Below are 16,164 nucleotides of genomic sequence, written 5' to 3' on the forward strand. Positions count from 1 at the left end.
GTCCATTCCGCACCTTTAACGGCTAACGTCAACAGCGTTGCAGTCACCTAAGTGCGTTTGCGCGTCGGCAAAACGGCGAGTTAAGTCCTTAGTTGGAAATTTAATGTCGCAAGCAAGCGCAACTATCAGCGATAAGTTTAGCGAAACGTGTGAAATCGTCGAAGAAGGTTGGTTTATATAACCGCTTCCTCCGCAGCTGGGTTTAAATGTGCAACCTGTCCTGTTTGTGAAATCAGCTGACTAAGATTTGGTTGCTAGCAGCGATTAGCTGCGCTGAATATATTTGGCAACGCAACTGTTGTTCAGTTAGCGTGGGCTTCGATGCCTGCAAGGTGCACGAAGCTTAAATTTTGATATAATTTAGCCACCAAGTTGGCCTTATTCATGCCACTGCCATAACCTAACGTTCCTCATAGCTGTTAAGCCAGCCTCCGCTTGGGTCACGCAAGCAACCAGCGTTGTTTTTCATGTATTTATACTAAGCATTACGGTAGTGTAAGAAATACCTTAACGATAAAAGCGCTTCTGGGGAATTGGAATATATATATACTCCCTTCAAACTTAGTGACTTGCGTGTAACGAGATCGATTAAGAGTTTTAATATTTCAATTCAACACCAGACTGTTATTGTGCGGGAGACACCGAGAGGCAGCTTTTATGTTAAAAGCAGCACTTACCGTAATGCTTAGTATACGCAGGTACACCACGGCCAACAAGAACAACAAATAAAACAACGCGAGTGGTAGCCCGTTATTTGGCAGTAGCTGCAGGCTTGAACGCTGTGGTTTCTTTGCGTGTGCAGGTAAACAATGTTTGTGTCTCGTCTTATCACAAGTTCAGTGTCACGAAACACGGATTCTGTATTAACTAGGTGCAAATTTAAGACAGAAGTTGTCTGCTACTTTACTATTAACTTTGACCAACAGCTGCTCTGGTGTTTGCCTTTTTTAGTCCCAAGGTCATTTGTCTGGATTAATGTGAATACAGATGACGTTGTAGTGTCCACTCGATTATTTATATGTAGGGACATTTTTCAGATGTTTTAAAAGTAGTTGTGTTTAGTTTGATGCAGGCAAACAAACACGTGAAGTGTAAATTCTCAGTGTCTCAGTATTGATGGCTAGATACTTTTTTAAAATGCAACATACTGCAATTAACTGCCTGAATAATCTGCTTCTCCAGTTATGAACAGCCTTACATTTGATCAGCATTTAGTTATTGTTATGATCTTTCCAGAAATGACTTCTCAGATCCGTCAAAACTTCCACCATGACTGCGAGGCTGCCATTAATAGACAGATAAACCTGGAGCTGTATGCCTCTTATGTTTATCTCTCTATGGTAAGAAATGTTTCTGAGTCAGTGGTGTTATGTATCACAGCCCTGTGTTATTTCAAAGGCATTAAAAAGAGTGTTTTAATCTTTTTGTTTGTTTATTTTTGTTTACTCTCCTGACTTTTAGGCATATTATTTTGAAAGGGATGATAAATGCTTGCCAAATTTTGCAAAGTTTTTTCACAATCAGTCCAAAGAAGAGGTTGTGCATGCAGAGAAGCTGATGACCTTCCAGAACAAGCGGGGAGGCAAAATATTTCTGCAAGACATCAGGGTATGTAAGGATATTTTCGCTAATGAGTTAAAAAAAAAAAAAAGCCAAATTCATGTCTTTTTATATTAAAAAACAAAACAGTCTTTTTATTCATCAAGGCTTTACAATGTTTTTTAATTATAAAAATGGATGGACTGCAGTGCTTCAGGTTGCTTTAATATGAATAATTTTACATGAATCTGATCGGTGCTGAATCTTCTTGAAATATTAATGCGTTAGAAACCGGATAGAGATGAGTGGGGGAGTGGCGTGGAGGCCTTGGAGTGTGCCCTGCAGCTGGAGAAAAATGTAAACCAATCCCTGCTGGACCTGCAGAAAATGGCCACTGAACACAATGACCCTCATGTAAGAAGCAGGCGTGGAGGATGTACAGTCTCCGCTGTTCGGATATGACTATCTAGTAAGATGCAGCATATTGTCTTTTTCCGTCCCCCGCAGATGTGCGACTTCATAGAAACACATTTTCTGGACGAGCAGGTAAAATCCATCAAACAGCTCGCCGACTGGACCTCAAACCTACGCCGGATGGGAGCCCCTCAGAGCGGCATGGCTGAGTACCTCTTTGACAAACACACCATGGCTGAAGAGGGCAGTTAAATTGAGGCACATGTGATCATGGGTAATTCTGCTGCATGTCTGCCAAATACAGTATATACTGCATATGTTATAAAAGAATGCTGCTTTATTTGTGTTCATTAGCTGTTAGCAGAGGCTGTAGCGCAGACTGGAGTTGTGTAACCCTCACCTCATACTACGTGTAGTGTGTAAAAAAAAAAAAAAAAAAGACTAAGCAGGCCTTTAAATCATGCTAGTTATGCATTCAGGTTTCCTTACATGTCAGGTTTAGGAAGATTGGACCGTGGCACTGAAACGTTTTAGGCTGCAATAATTTAAATTACATGCATTGAAAAATTGTTAATCAACCTTTTTTGTTTGAGAATTTAAAAAGCAAAGAGAAATTCTGCTTTGTTATCTGTTATACCAGTGGTGTTTAAAATTTTGTGACTGTAAAGTAAGGTAAAGGCACTTTGGACAGAGTTGGACCTACCATGTGTGTCATCACTTCATTAGCTCTTATTTAGCACTTAAGTCCAACCATCTTGGTGCATTTTTTGGCTTTTCAAGCTCCTCTTCAGGTAGTGTGGCACCATGTTGGCATTAAGCTACACCTCCCAAAAATTACACACTCAGGCTGAGGTATTTTGTCCAGCTGAAGCCCCAGGCTTCTGTGTACTGATAAAGCTACCACGGTATTATTCGCAATAAGGTTTTTCTGGCCTATTCAGTTATTTTATTCTTTTTCTTTTTTTCACAGAATATTTCTCATAGTTTAACCACCATCCACACATAAAAGCCAAGAACCATGTTTATAGACCACTCCAATATATTCTTGTTACAATATGTAACAATACTAAAACACTGGTTAATTTAATTATATTTATTATTTTATAGCGTGTGTGTGTGTGTGTGTGTGTGTGTGTGTGTGTGTGTGTCTGTTGTTTTCCATTTGTCTTTATTTTAAGAAACCTTTGGTTACTAGCACAACTCTAGTTCTCTGAAAACTGAGCTCTGTATCTCACTGTGAGACGCCTTCTGCTTTGTCCAATCAATGAAACTCCACTTTCACTACATCTGACTTAAACAGACGAGCCACCTCAAGAGCATGATGTAGGGCAGTGCGATGAGATAGCTCAGAAAGCTGAAATTGCAGCTAAATGCACTTTTAATGGTGGAAAAAGCCACTTGCCCATCTATCAAATCCTGAAGGAAGCATACTTGAAACAGAACACTGATAGTTCACAGCTAAGAATACAATTCCCTATCTCTCAAATATACACCATTTTTTAACATGCCAGGTCCATTGGAGCAGACAAGCTAGCTCTACCATCCATAATTATGAATAACATTGTACATTTTTGTCATTTTTTTAATGTCTCATAAAATCTTTCAGCTTGTTTTATTTTTGACAGTTAAATAAACATTAACATGCATAAGCAGTGAGACCTGTGAAAATGTTTTCTCATTGTATTTTATTTGGACTGATTGCTTCCTTCTGCAGATGTTAAGTCAAATTGTAGATTCAGTATGCTTGTAAAATAAAACAATAAAGTTGTAATGTACAAATAAATTAAAGTTTTTCATTTTATTTGGAAAAAAACTTTAATAGTGTCAAAAGAAGAATAATATATAATATTTATTAATAAAGACACTGATGCAAAGACTACCACAGATGAAGAATATACACATTTTGGCTGCCACTGATGAAACTGGAAAGTATTTTTCCATAATGCACTGAGGGTCAAATCTCATAAGGTCCTTTTTTAAAAAATATTACAAGTAGGTTAATTCTTCTGTGAGAGTTCATTGGAAAGTAAATAATTTTTAGTGGCTCCAGCTGATACAGTCCAGTGCCTGTTTTTGTGAGATATTTGGCACATGTGCTTAAAAAAAAAACAGTGAGTCACACCTTCTTTTCTTAGTCCTGCTCCCTCCCTCCTGCTGCCTTGTTCACCCCACCATCCACCAGAACGCCCAGCAGGTCTCCTTCGGCGAGTGAGATTCCTGAATCGTTGGGCGAGTTTTGCTGATTGGTTTCTTGCTGCGATGGCGCTGAAGTGGAAACTGTGTTCATGTTATTGCTCAACCCACCGTTGGTGCCCCCGTTGCTTGCCCTCATGTTGCCGCTGAAGTTCCCATGGTTACTAAAATTACCGTGACCTGTGCCGTTGCAAAGACTTCCCGTCGTGCCTGCGCTGTTGGTGCTTGTTACATTAATGCTGCTAGAGCTGCTGTTGGGATTACCGGGATTTGCTGCCGTTGTGCGAGAGGGCGGAGTGAACGAGAACACCCTTTCTCCTCCGCCTCCCGCAGCCCGGCCACTTGCTGGTCCAGGCTGAATGTCAGCAGATGGTAGGGTGTCCAGGGTGAGGCGAGGAGGGGGAGGGCGGCGAGATAGCAGGCCGTGTCCCAGTCTGAGTTTAGATATTGGGCAGAGTTCAGGTGGAGGGTCGGGGAAGGAGAAGGTAGGTGCACTCTGCGTATCCCCATCCTCACTCAGCCAGGGGAAAGCAGAGGATGGCGGAGGGGGGATGTGGTTAGGGGTGTCGGGAGGCAGCATCTGGGAGCCCACAGTTGGAGGGGCTAGAGAACTGCAGCTGTGATCCAAGTCATTTTGGGTTCTCCTAGCAGGTCGAGGACGGGGCACCGCAGGAGGAATGCAGTGAATTGGGGTTTGTGGGCAGCTATAGAAACCTGGTCTTTCGTACAAGGGTGTGGTGGAAAAGGCGTAGTCAGGATCTCCCTCCTGGCAGGCTTGACCTTGAGTCAAAGGTGCCTCTGTGTGCAAGTAAAGGGGAAAGCGGCTTAGTGGAGCTCCAGGGCGACGGCGGAGAAGTGACACCCGGGAGGAGCGAGGGAAGTTTGGGGAGTGGACACCGAGAAGACGACCAAGCCCTCCAAGCAGAGGAGTGGAGTAGTTGGCTTCCTCATTTTCTTTGATCTGCTCCAGATTGGACTGGAACTCCATCTCCTCCTTAGGAACACTGAAGACCAAACAGAAGGTTTGACATATGTTCAGCAAGTTTATTAAGAAGAAAGAAAAAGAAAGAAAGAAAGAAAGAAAGAAAGAAAGAAAGAATCATTAAACCTGATATCCAGCGCTGAGCCCATGAAGGAGGGTTTGCGGTGTTCAGCGCTGGCAGTAGTGTAGGGCGGCTGAGGTTCCGACTCATTCCAGTACATATCCCTCTCAACCAGAGGCAGGCTATCGTACATCTCATCCACAGATAACAATGAGACCTGGGACACAGTGAAAACCACATTGACTCAAACAATACACTCGCTGTCTAGGATCAGTTAGCAAATAGTTTGGTTTAGATTCACACCTGCAAATTGCGGTCCACAAGCCAGTTGGTTTCAAAATCATCATCATCTTCACCGAATGGATTTATGAGTTGTTCAGCCACCTGAGACCAAAACAAACACACTACCTCAATGAAACTCAGTGGACAAATTAAGTCAAAGTCAGCAATCAGCATAATCCAGAGTTTAGATGTTAGTAATCCTCCTTTTTAGTTCTTGTTTATATTTATTTTTTCAACACAAGTGGTTATTTCATTTGTTGACCAGCTGTTTTTGTCAAAGTTGGGGATGTTTCATCTGTTCAATTAAAGAAAAATGTTTTCCAAGTCTTGTTCTGCACATCTTTAGTGCTCAATGGGATGAACTGTCCAGTAGCAAATTCCTTTCTTTTTGTGGCGGAAGGCCTCAACTTTAAGAACCACAGACATGATCAATCAGTGGTCCCTCACCTTCAGCCATCCAACATAGAAGAAAAACTGCAACAGGGTAAAAATAGGGAGGTAGAAATCCATTTCATGACCAGGGTATCCCTGAGTTGGATCCAAGAACTGACGACCGATCAGACACGCTAGGAAGAAGCTGTAGACTGCAACTGTTGCCACCTAATTAAAAAAAAAAGTCAGAGCATTAACTGATTATATGCCTTTAATTAGGATTGTTTTACACCATCCTAGAGAAACAGTTTATCTTGAGTTATGGCTTTTATTGCCGATCAAATGCATCTGGATTAGGGAGGGTTAACGATTTAAGGTATATGATGATTATTGCAAGAAAACCATTATATTTTTAGTACCTAATATTACTGCTATCGGCTACTTTTTGGTTTCAGTGCTGAATGCAATATAAACAAAAACCTGAGTATAGACAAGAGGCAGGCTGATCCAGTCATAGCCGTACAGCTTCATACACTTCGCCCGTAAGCTATTCAACTCCTAAACAGAAAACAGTAAAAGTCATGCAAAACCAGAAAATATTTGCAGGCTGTGAGGCTTTGGTTTGCACACGGGCACCTACAGTGAGGAGAGCAGTGAGCGCCACGTCGTTGTTGATGCGACCCTCAGTCCGTGCTCTCAGAGCCAGGCTGACAAACCACATGCAGGGCACCCAGAACTTATTATGAGGGGAGGGCAAATCCTCCAAGTGCCTCAGCTCTTCTGATGTCATCAAACCTGAGATGGAAAAACACAACGTGTTGATGAAAGCAGCCAAAAGGTGCGTGTTCCTGCACGCATAGTCCTGGTGAACAGCCAGAGCTCGCCTCATAATCTTCTCATCAGTTCAGCCACATGAGAAGAAGACATTGGGTCTGAATGCTGTGCAGCTTCTGCACAGCATGCTATGTTTTAAAGAGGCAAGACTAATAACAGCAAACGACCCACCTGCCTGCACCAAATGCTCCATGGTTGGAAACCTCTTGTAGACTGCTGTGCTGACGGAGCGGTAGATGAGCACACCAGAGAGGTTGGCGTACCTCATAAGTGTCCTGCGGGTCAGCCGGGATGTTTCGTCAGCTCCTCGAACGTGACCTCCGACTAATGCTGCCAAACGGTCTGGCCAGGGTACATTCTCAAACTGTCCCCACCAACGGGACACGACCAAAGTCACATAGAAACCTGGTTAAGATAAATGAAGTGAAACTTTCAGTGATGCCCTCCTGACTTAAAAGGGTTAGGGTTAGTGAGCCACAACTCACCCAACACAAATGACACAGGGATGAGCTCTGCGTAGCGGTCGCAGTATATCGACAACTTTTCAAACAGCCTCTTCTGATCATCGTTTAACACAAACCTGGTGAGGGAAATATCAAAAGCACTGACGCGAGCTCTGTTAAAACAGCAAAGTGACTCTTTTACTTGCCAAAGTCAGAAGGGTTGTTACTTTTGTTAATACCTGCCTTGTGAAATACATCTCGCAGAACACTTAAAGCTATTTTAAGAGCTGTAAAAGGGGTCACAGATGCCGTTATGTAGCAGGGTGCTACTCAAACAGACACGCAACCATCTACTCATAATAAGAATGAACTTTTGAGATGTTTGTGAATTTTCATTTTTGTAGATAACACTGAATGGCACAATAAAAAGGAGAGGAAAGCATGTACAGTGATTTATTACACCATCTGTGATAAAAACAAGAAAACACAACATCTGACCACTAAATCTAAACTCTTTTTTCAGGAATGTAAGTTAATAATAATAATGTGCTTTACAATATTTTTCTTTCTGCTTAACAACAACAATCATATTTTAGCAATACAAATATCACTTTGTTTAAAGAGCCATAAACCATTACAGAAACTGATTTTAGTTATTACCAATACTGTTAAATATAGAGCATAAGGGACATAAACCTTACATTGGAGTGGTAGTCTAATTAATTTATGAGTGCTAGTTTTTTTTTGTTTGTTTGTTTTTTTGAAGCTTTAAAGTAAAATTACATTTAAAGTTAATTATGTTCCTAATCCAACTGAGGCCTAAAAGATGACTCATAATTCCCAGTTTTGGGACCAAAACAGTTAACTCTCTCTTAAAAACAGAAAAATGTCATTATGAGAGCAAAACTCGTGCTGCTGTAATGTGACTTTCCTACCTGTAAACAACACTGAAGAAGTAGTAGAGCAGAGTGAAGATGATAAGCTCCCTGTAGAGCAGTTTGTAGATGCTGCCCTTCCATCGCAGGAGAAGGTGAAAAAAGGTCCCCAAACCCGCATCAGCAACTCGGCGGGAGTACGTCACTGTCATCGCTGCTGCTGCTTGTTGGCCAACGTGCTGGCTGACTGTGGCCTGACATGAAGGAAACCAGCGTGGTGTTGTCCTCCGTGCTTCGTCTGAGCTCAGGTTCGGCGATCAGCCCCTTAAGACCAGTGTGGTGACAGATCTGAAAGGACAGAGAGGTAAACCAAGCAGCTCAGATGGGTTGATTTGTGGTCCTCATTTAATCTGATTGGAAAAAGACACCTTGAAATGTGATGCGATTCGGATTTCAAGGTTGTGAGAGAGGTGATATGCGCAGACTTACTTAAAGAAAACGAAAATGGCCATCATGCTCTCTGCGGTTCAAGATGTGCGGTGGCAGCGTTCAGGGATAATGTTGGAGAAAGCAAAGCAGGAAAGAAAAAGCGAGCGAGGGCCTCCTACACCTCCGGTCACTTGATGTGTTAATCTGTTTCTCCAACAAAGCTGCATTGTGAGGCCAGCTCCTGTTAATCTGAGCAAATCTGAGGGCAGCAGAGAACCCACACTGCCACAAATAGGCTGGTTACGAGTATAAATGCTGAGTGTGTGGGTTTAGGTTAGAAATATGACTCTGTGAACCAAATCTCAGCCTGCTTCGACTTTTTGTAATTTAACACTTTTTCTACATCTCAGAGGTGTGCATTAGGTACACACCTCTGAGCTATTGTTCTAGTGTTTCAATGTCAGGTCACCTTTGCTGTTTTTTTCCCATCTGTAGCAGGATTTCATCATGGCAAACTCCTGGTCAGGTGAGAACGTGTGTGACCCCCCTCTGCTGGAAAAAATGCATACAGCTGAATCGCTACTGGTCAGAGTGTGTTAGTGATTAACCCTTCCTGTATAACCAGAAGGACCAACAGCAGGGCGAAGTGCAGGGTGTTTGGTTTCTGCTGCTTTTGGCAGATTTTCTTCTGCACTGGCAACATCTGTGAATCAGTTTTACATATTTCTGGTGAGTATATCCTCTCTATTTTTTTCTCCTTAATTCATCTCACAAGTGCAGTTTAACAGACTGAGCACAATCAGCCTGCAAAGAAAAGAAAATGTGGTATTCAGAAAGGGGAAAAGATCTTGAAGTTAGTTGCACTGATTTTAAGTTGCAGTATGTAACTCTGTGTTTTCTGCATCTTAGGTGCTTAATACCCACACACGTCAGAGTCATCCTTCCACAAACTAAATCATCCCAGGAGCTATCCAACAGCATTTGATGAATCTCTGCACAGCCTGAGAGATAACTTATGGATGCTTTTGAGGGAATTCACAGCGTCCAGATTTCCTCTTCTCCACCTTCAACTTCATCGAGCCCGGGATATGAAGTCCTCAAGGCGGGAATATCTGGGATTGCAGTATACTCCTCTGCAGTCTTCTTTGGCACACAAAATGTGTCTACTGTCAGGCACAAGTCTAGCAAGGTCATCGAGGAGGAAGGCTGTGTTGTCGGACAGTAAGTGTTAAATCTTGGAGCACTGGATAAACTGATAAAACACATTTTTTAACATAACACGTGCCAGTTGCTGCTTATGTATAAAGATTCATGTATACATTTATCTTCCCTTTATCCAGATTCTCCAGAGATAGTTGTGTAATTCTGCACATGGTGTAAAATGTATCTAAAAGTAGCACATTGCTTTGTCACAAGTCCTGCTCAGTGTGAAGTCTGTGATTGTGGGCGCGTGCACTTGTAACAAGGTGACCGAGTCAGATATGCAAAAGTGCAAACAAAGGTCTGTGTTTAGTTTTAGTGTAACTCCAACAGTGATTGGTATTTTCTTAGGCATGTTTTGTAAATGAAAAATCCTTCTGCTGTTCAGCGATCATGCAAAAGTTGGAAAACGTGCCGGTGTTGGCCTGAGATGGAGGATAAATGCTTGAAATGTAATCCGCACAGAACGTTTCGAGTTTTAGCGTCTTAAACCCTGCAGTCAGCAGTATTCCTAATTCTTTCCTACTGACAAATTCACTGACAGGACATGTCAGAGATTAAAAAAATTTAAGAAAAACTGGACCTTGGAGTAGCCAAGTTCATCCGCTGAAGGAAACCATTGTAGCTCCCTGTCCTCTCTTCTGATTGGCTGCTTCATGTAAACCAACACAGTCTCACAGCCTTGTGTGAAATTGTGATCTATTAATTAGTGTTCCTGGACATGATTTATCCCCACCCTTATCACACTGGTCTTACGTCTACTGATTTGTGCATTCCTTTTAATGGCCAGCAGGAGGCGACTCATCTGGTTGCAAAAAACCTTGCTCTGTATTTTTAGGACATATTGAAATGATTAGGCTTAGAGTCAGGAGGTTGTCTAAGAATGCTCATTGGCTAAAGACTCGTCAATTAAATGTCATTACCCAACAAGTGGGCTTCCTTCTTGGTTTTAAAGTCAGATCCACTCCTTGCTCATCACGTGCGGTTTCAGGACTTCATAAACAGCTGAGTAGCTACATCGGTCTCTTACACCATCTATAGTAGGAGTGTCAAAAATAAGGCCCAGGTGCCGGAATCGGCCAGTTAAAGACTCCAATCCGGCCAATTGGATGGCTTTAGAAAATGCGAAGGAAGGAATAATCCTAGACTTTTAACTGTAAGTTTTATAGTTTTGCCAAATGATAAAGACCTCCACCATGGCCATTCATACTACACCAAAGTAATTAAGTAAAACAATTCAGTGACAGCAAAGTTCCTGTTTTTTCCAGAAACTACTTAAGAAATTTCTTTTTTGTTTAATAGTAATAGTAATAATAGGCCCTCAGTAAAATAAAAAATATATATACTTACAGGACAGCCTGGGCAATGAGATACCAGAACTCTGTAATTTTACACATTTATTTCTTACAATTTACACCCAAAAGAGTCATGCTGATAGATGTCTGTAATTAATGCAACAGCATTTCTTTATCTCATAGAAGAACCTGAAGTAGATATTTTACATTATATATATATATGTTAACACATAACACTATGTTACTATATCTCAGGGATTACGTGTGTAGTTAAAGAAAGGATAGTTTAACTGGTCCAGCCCACAATATAAAACAAGTTTGACATCCCCGCTCTGTGATTTTGGCAGACCAGGTTTGAAGAGCAAGTGGATGGGGCTTCTGATTTCACAGTAAAAGGTGTGGGGCTGAGATAACCATATTAGAATATTGGCTCTTAGTGACATCGAACAGATCCAAGAATAGAAAAAAATGTAAACTTAGAGTATTGGCGCTGATATTATTATTTGTAACTTCAACCATATTTCATATGAATATAAAACCATGATGAACATTAAAGTTCAGGGACCCTGGAGGCAACCATAGGGGATAAAATCTCACCACCCTTTTGGTACAATAAGTTCAGCACGTTTGCAGATAAGACTGCAAACTAACTTTGGTTCATAATTAACTTTTTTATTTAACATATTTACCTTCAAATCAAAAACTTTCTCAGTTTTGGTTTTACAATCCTCAGCCATCCTGCATGGCTAAGGGGAGAACGCCCTCACTGCCCCAATCCAAGATCGTGGCAGTGAGCAGAGCAAATCTCAAAAACAGTGAATCCAATTTGTAAAAAAAGAAGGCTTAATCAATCGCAATACAGTTAAAAATGACTTCTTCTGGTTGTTCATGCATAATAAAATCAAAAACATTTCTATTTCTCTATCTTTCTGCCTGCTACACTTTCCTCACAGACAGGGCTTAAAGGTTTACACATTAAAATTATATTTTTATTCAACTTTATTGATTCTTGACTATCTTTTGATCAAACTTCTGATTTAATTACAGCAGGAATCAGGTCACTGTAAAATCAAATTAGTTCCCAGAACTTAAAAAAAGTATGCAAACTTGTTGCCTCAAAAAAGCTAATCTTACTTAAGATAACTAAGTTAGGGCAACTTATTTATTCTGAGTACCCTGTACAACCTAATTAGTTCCAGGAACTTAAAAAAGTATGCAAACATGTGGACTGAAAAAAAGAGAAAAAGATAACTATGTTAAGACATCTTATTCATTGCCAGTACACAGTACTAAAAATAACTTGTGGGTAAACAATTAGTATTGCACAATCGGAAAAATCAAGTTCTACTAAATGAAAAAACAATTTTTAGTAACTTACTATTTTTAATTTTGATTACAAAAAAATAAATAAATGCAACTAGCGCACGTTATGTTTTATCATCCTTGAATGTAAGAGATTTTAACACTTAATATAAAGTATATAAACACGGTAAGTACATAAGGCTCTGTCACTCTGTGCTACATTGCACTTACAAAAGCTGGATTTTAGGCCTCTTGCTTCATTTCTGTGCCCTGAATGGCTTTTACCCAGTGAAGAAAAATTATTTGTATGGTTCCATTAAGTATGATAAAGTTACTACAAAATAAAGTAAAATAAAAATTATCAGCTGATATTTGGGGATCAGAGAGGGGGGACTCACTGATTTTCCATAGAGTGACTCTGTAATCGGTTGTCTCTGGTCACGCAAAAAGCATACACCTAAGCAGGTAGACCCGTGACACCTTGTTGGTCCACGTACAGGACGTGCCGGTTGGGCAGTCGGGTGGATGTCATCATGTGACTTGTGAGAGCGAAGAAGAGAGAAGAAGAAGGAGGAGGAGGCAGGAAAAAGGAGATACACTCATTTTCCTGTCTTGGCAAAAAAAAAGGAGAAGAAAGGAGTGAGTGTTATTTCTAGGAAGTGCAAACCAGAGCTGGCATTGCTCTTGATTTTCGTCTTGTTTCTGACTGAAACTGCTGCTGCTGGGCGGTTGATCGTCTGCGCAGGCGTCCGCATTCCTCAGCTGTGATTGAAAACGACTGGGATTAGTTTCACTGAAACTCGCTCGGACATTAGCTTGGTTTATGCTATATTTCTTAACTTAACAGCAGCAGCAGCTCAGGGAAACTGGAGAGGAGCAGCTGACAAATACGCAGACGGGCTGGGAGGTTTATTTATCTGCTGTCCCGGACACTGACAGAGAGGGTAAGGGCGGATACTGACGCGGGACCTCTCCGTGGTAAAAAAAAAAAAAAAAAAAAAAGGAAAAAAAGTTGGAAATGTAAGCTAACTAGCTAGTTAGCTCAAGGTCTGCTAATTATTTAGCTGCTTTGTGGACCGATTTATCTGCAACTTGGGGATAAAAGTAACTTAAGCTTCCTTTAAATTCAAATGTCGGGATTTTTAATGCTGTATCAGGGGTTTCCAAGCTGTGGTGCGAGGTCCACCCCGGGGTCTTGCAGTGAGTGCACTGTTGTAACCAAGAAGGCTATTGTTGTTAGATTGTGTTGACACTGTAAAAGTAAGTAGAAATGAATCTCAGGGTTTTGTAAGTAATCACACTGGCTCTAAGGTTGTTATGGTTTGGTGTTTTTTCTTTTAAGTATTATTTGGTTTTCTACAGTTTTAGTTTTTGTTTACATTTTATAGTGTAGTTTTAAAAAGTGGTTCTAGTTTCAGTTTACTTTTTATTTCTTGTAGATGTTTAGTTTATTTATCATTGGTGTTAATTTTAGTCTTTTAAATTACTGTAAAATCTACACACTTACTACCAACATGATGTGTTAAGTAATCAGATTGTACACTTAGCAAAGCCTAAATGGCAACTGTGTCAGGATCCAGGGTTGTGATCTAAACTATTACCTGAAAAGCATTAATATACTAATGCTGAAGGCCAACATTTGATTTTGTGATCCTTTTTTTGTTGAGCTACTTTTCATTTTATTTTTATATTTTTAAATTGGGGAAACCTCTGGGTTTTAAATGTGAAAATGCTCTGGTTGTATTTTTGTAAACACGGCATACCAGCCATTAGAGACCTGTTAGTAGAAGTAGTAGTAAATTGTAAACCTCATTAGGGTGTAGTTAAGTACAGGATTGGTTTTATTTTTATATATTTATTTATTTTTATTACACAATTTATTTTTTGTGGTCTTGTGAAGGTTGGTAGATCTGGATCCAGAACCAGAGACCAGAATGGAGGGAGGAGGCCAGGTCGGGCCCACGTCAATCCGAGGCCATGGCCAGCTCTCCCGGCTTCGTAGCTCCTCCCTGGAAATCAGGGAAAAAGGGTCCGAAATCCTCAGGGAACAGCTGGATGCTGCAAAGAAGGTATAGTAACCTACTTTGTGGTTGCGCACACACAGAGAAACAAAAGATAGTGTGACCAGGAAAACAAGGCGCTGACAATGCAAATGTTCTTCTCTGTTTTAAATGTGGTTGTGTCCCTTTCCCCTGCACATCTCAGGAACTGAAACTAAAGGACAAGGAGTGCGAGCGTCTGTCGCAAGTTAGGAATCAACTGGAGCAGGAGCTAGAGGAGCTGACAGCCAGTCTGTTTGAGGTCAGCAGTAATCATCGCTCTCTGCTGAGTGCACTGTAATTCTGACAGCTGGTGACGAAGAAGGTGGTTGGTGCTATGCCACAAAAGTCCTTAAATCAGCAGTTTGCATTTCTACAGAACCATCACTTCCTTTATATAAATAAAAATTTCAGGTTGATGTGATTTTTAAGCAACATTGTAATTGCTTTGAAAAAATTTTGACCCACTGACACTGGAGGAGTCCATCTCTTTGTTAAGAGCAAGATTTACCAAGTTTGTTCTAAATTAGCTCTGAGGTTTAGCTACTAAAATGCATCAATATATAAACAAAGATGCAGCCAGCTCAATTTAATAGTGAACAGAAGTCTGTTAAGAGCAGCGCAGATAATTTCTGATGGAAAATAAAGTATATTTCAAAATCTTACACTCTTAAACATATGCAGTAAGACAAGCTGCAGAAAATACCTTTCAGTCGCAAAATTGACAGCACACTTCTTACCAAAAGTAGTTTTTTAATGCCACGAAGGTCATCTTTTTCCTTACATGTTCTGCTGTGTTGACCAGCCAGTCACTGTCTTTGTCTAGCTGCTGAGCTTTGAACGTACAATTTTAATTAGTCTCAATTTACTTTTCAACAGGAGGCTCACAAGATGGTGCGTGAGGCTAACGTGAAACAAGCAGCTTCAGAGAAACAGCTCAAGGAGGCTCAGGGGAAGGTGTGTGAAGTTTCTTTAAAAAAAAAAAAATTAAAACAGTGAAGAACAGAAATCTTTCCTGAATCAGAACAGTTTTTTTTCACATAGTTGAAGGTCATAAAATAGCCTCAAATAATCAATATTACATTTTTTGTGTCTGGCTTGCAGATTGATGTTCTGCAAGCAGAAGTGACGGCACTCAAGACTCTGGTGTTGACGTCCACACCTTCTTCACCAAATCGCCAGCTGCATCCACAGCTGCAGTCTTCAAGTACCAGGGGATCGTACAAATCGCACATACGGAACAAGAGTGCCAGCGGTGCATTTCCACTCTCACCTGCAAAAAAAGAAGTTTCCATTCAGCCTGTGTCCAAAGAGGACCGAGAGGTAAACTGAAGTTTATACAGTTGTCTCTCCTCTCCTTCAGGTATGCGTCCCACTTTATTTCCCATTTCTGTTTCCAGTCACTTTTATCACTTTTAGCCAGATTCTCTTTCCTTTTTTCCCTTCTTTCTGCTAACCTCTCCGACTTGTTCTTCTTGTCTTTATCTGGGGTCTCTTCCTCTCTCAGCCTGCTGCTCCTGCCCTCCTCTCTCTGATCTTCTGTCTGATACCTGGCCAGTCTGTCAGTATGACCTATGACCCTCAATGGCAAAAACAGATAGAGGGGATGGGCACTGATGGCAGACAGGTAATCTGCATTCCTTTACATTTCCTACATTTCTCTAATCTTTCACATTTACCTGCGTCTTGACTGTGATTCTAGACTGTGATATCTGTTGAGTCAAGAGTGTGGTGAGTCTGGTCTGAGAGCTTTTCTTTCTGTAGTTTGTATTGAAATTTGTCAGCGTGTATGTAAGGTGAACAGGGACTTCTTGATGCAGCTGTTTGCTTCTTACTGGAGTTATCTGTGTTGAACGTACATTAGTGATACACAAAGTTTATACCCAGTTCTTGACAGATAATCA

At 40.9% G+C, this 16,164-nt stretch overlaps 3 protein-coding genes across 12 annotated transcripts in view; 2 read left to right on the forward strand and 1 right to left on the reverse strand.

Moving 5' to 3' along the window:
* fth1b (ferritin, heavy polypeptide 1b) lies at nt 1-3,741 on the forward strand. Of its 2 annotated transcripts, none has more exons than XM_086298943.1 (5): nt 1-167; nt 1,237-1,340; nt 1,462-1,608; nt 1,828-1,953; nt 2,047-3,741. In XM_086298943.1, the coding sequence occupies exons 1-5, from the start codon at nt 104-106 to the stop codon at nt 2,203-2,205; spliced, it is 600 nt and encodes a 199-aa protein (XP_086155069.1). In that variant the 5' UTR covers nt 1-103; the 3' UTR covers nt 2,206-3,741. The 2 variants fall into 2 exon arrangements, with proteins under 2 accessions (XP_086155069.1, XP_086155070.1); XM_086298944.1 differs by lacking the exon at nt 1-167 and adding an exon at nt 205-802.
* best1 (bestrophin 1) lies at nt 3,522-8,548 on the reverse strand. The gene is made up of 10 exons (XM_086298949.1): nt 8,485-8,548; nt 8,056-8,343; nt 7,163-7,257; nt 6,849-7,082; nt 6,484-6,638; nt 6,324-6,401; nt 5,919-6,071; nt 5,493-5,573; nt 5,255-5,406; nt 3,522-5,150 (listed from the first exon to the last, which is right to left on the reverse strand). The coding sequence occupies exons 2-10, from the start codon at nt 8,205-8,207 to the stop codon at nt 4,085-4,087; spliced, it is 2,166 nt and encodes a 721-aa protein (XP_086155075.1). The 5' UTR covers nt 8,208-8,343; nt 8,485-8,548; the 3' UTR covers nt 3,522-4,084.
* The window catches only part of rab3il1 (RAB3A interacting protein (rabin3)-like 1), a 14,925-nt gene continuing 6,926 nt past the window's right edge, over nt 8,166-16,164 (forward strand). Inside the window, exons 1-7 of one of the 9 annotated variants that reach the window (XR_015130228.1) lie at nt 8,166-9,153; nt 9,334-9,645; nt 14,122-14,290; nt 14,427-14,522; nt 15,140-15,217; nt 15,365-15,583; nt 15,768-15,887. Coding sequence is in view for 7 of the 9 variants with exons in the window: in XM_086298917.1 (XP_086155043.1) it covers nt 9,440-9,645; nt 14,122-14,290; nt 14,427-14,522; nt 15,140-15,217; nt 15,365-15,583; nt 15,768-15,887 (888 nt within the window). In the remaining 2 variants the exon portion in view is untranslated. Of the gene's footprint in view, nt 9,646-12,866; nt 13,166-13,206; nt 13,482-14,121; nt 14,291-14,426; nt 14,523-15,139; nt 15,218-15,364; nt 15,584-15,767; nt 15,888-16,164 lie in introns of those variants that run through there. The other 8 variants (XR_015130229.1, XM_086298917.1, XM_086298915.1 and 5 more) reach the window with 8 other exon arrangements.

This window comes from Aulonocara sp. 'chitande type north' Nkhata Bay, linkage group LG7, assembly GCF_057382095.1.
Source record: "Aulonocara sp. 'chitande type north' Nkhata Bay isolate Kocher_YH1m ecotype deep benthic linkage group LG7, A_spYH_male_GT1.1, whole genome shotgun sequence".
Classification (NCBI taxonomy): Eukaryota; Metazoa; Chordata; class Actinopteri; order Cichliformes; family Cichlidae; genus Aulonocara; species Aulonocara sp. 'chitande type north' Nkhata Bay.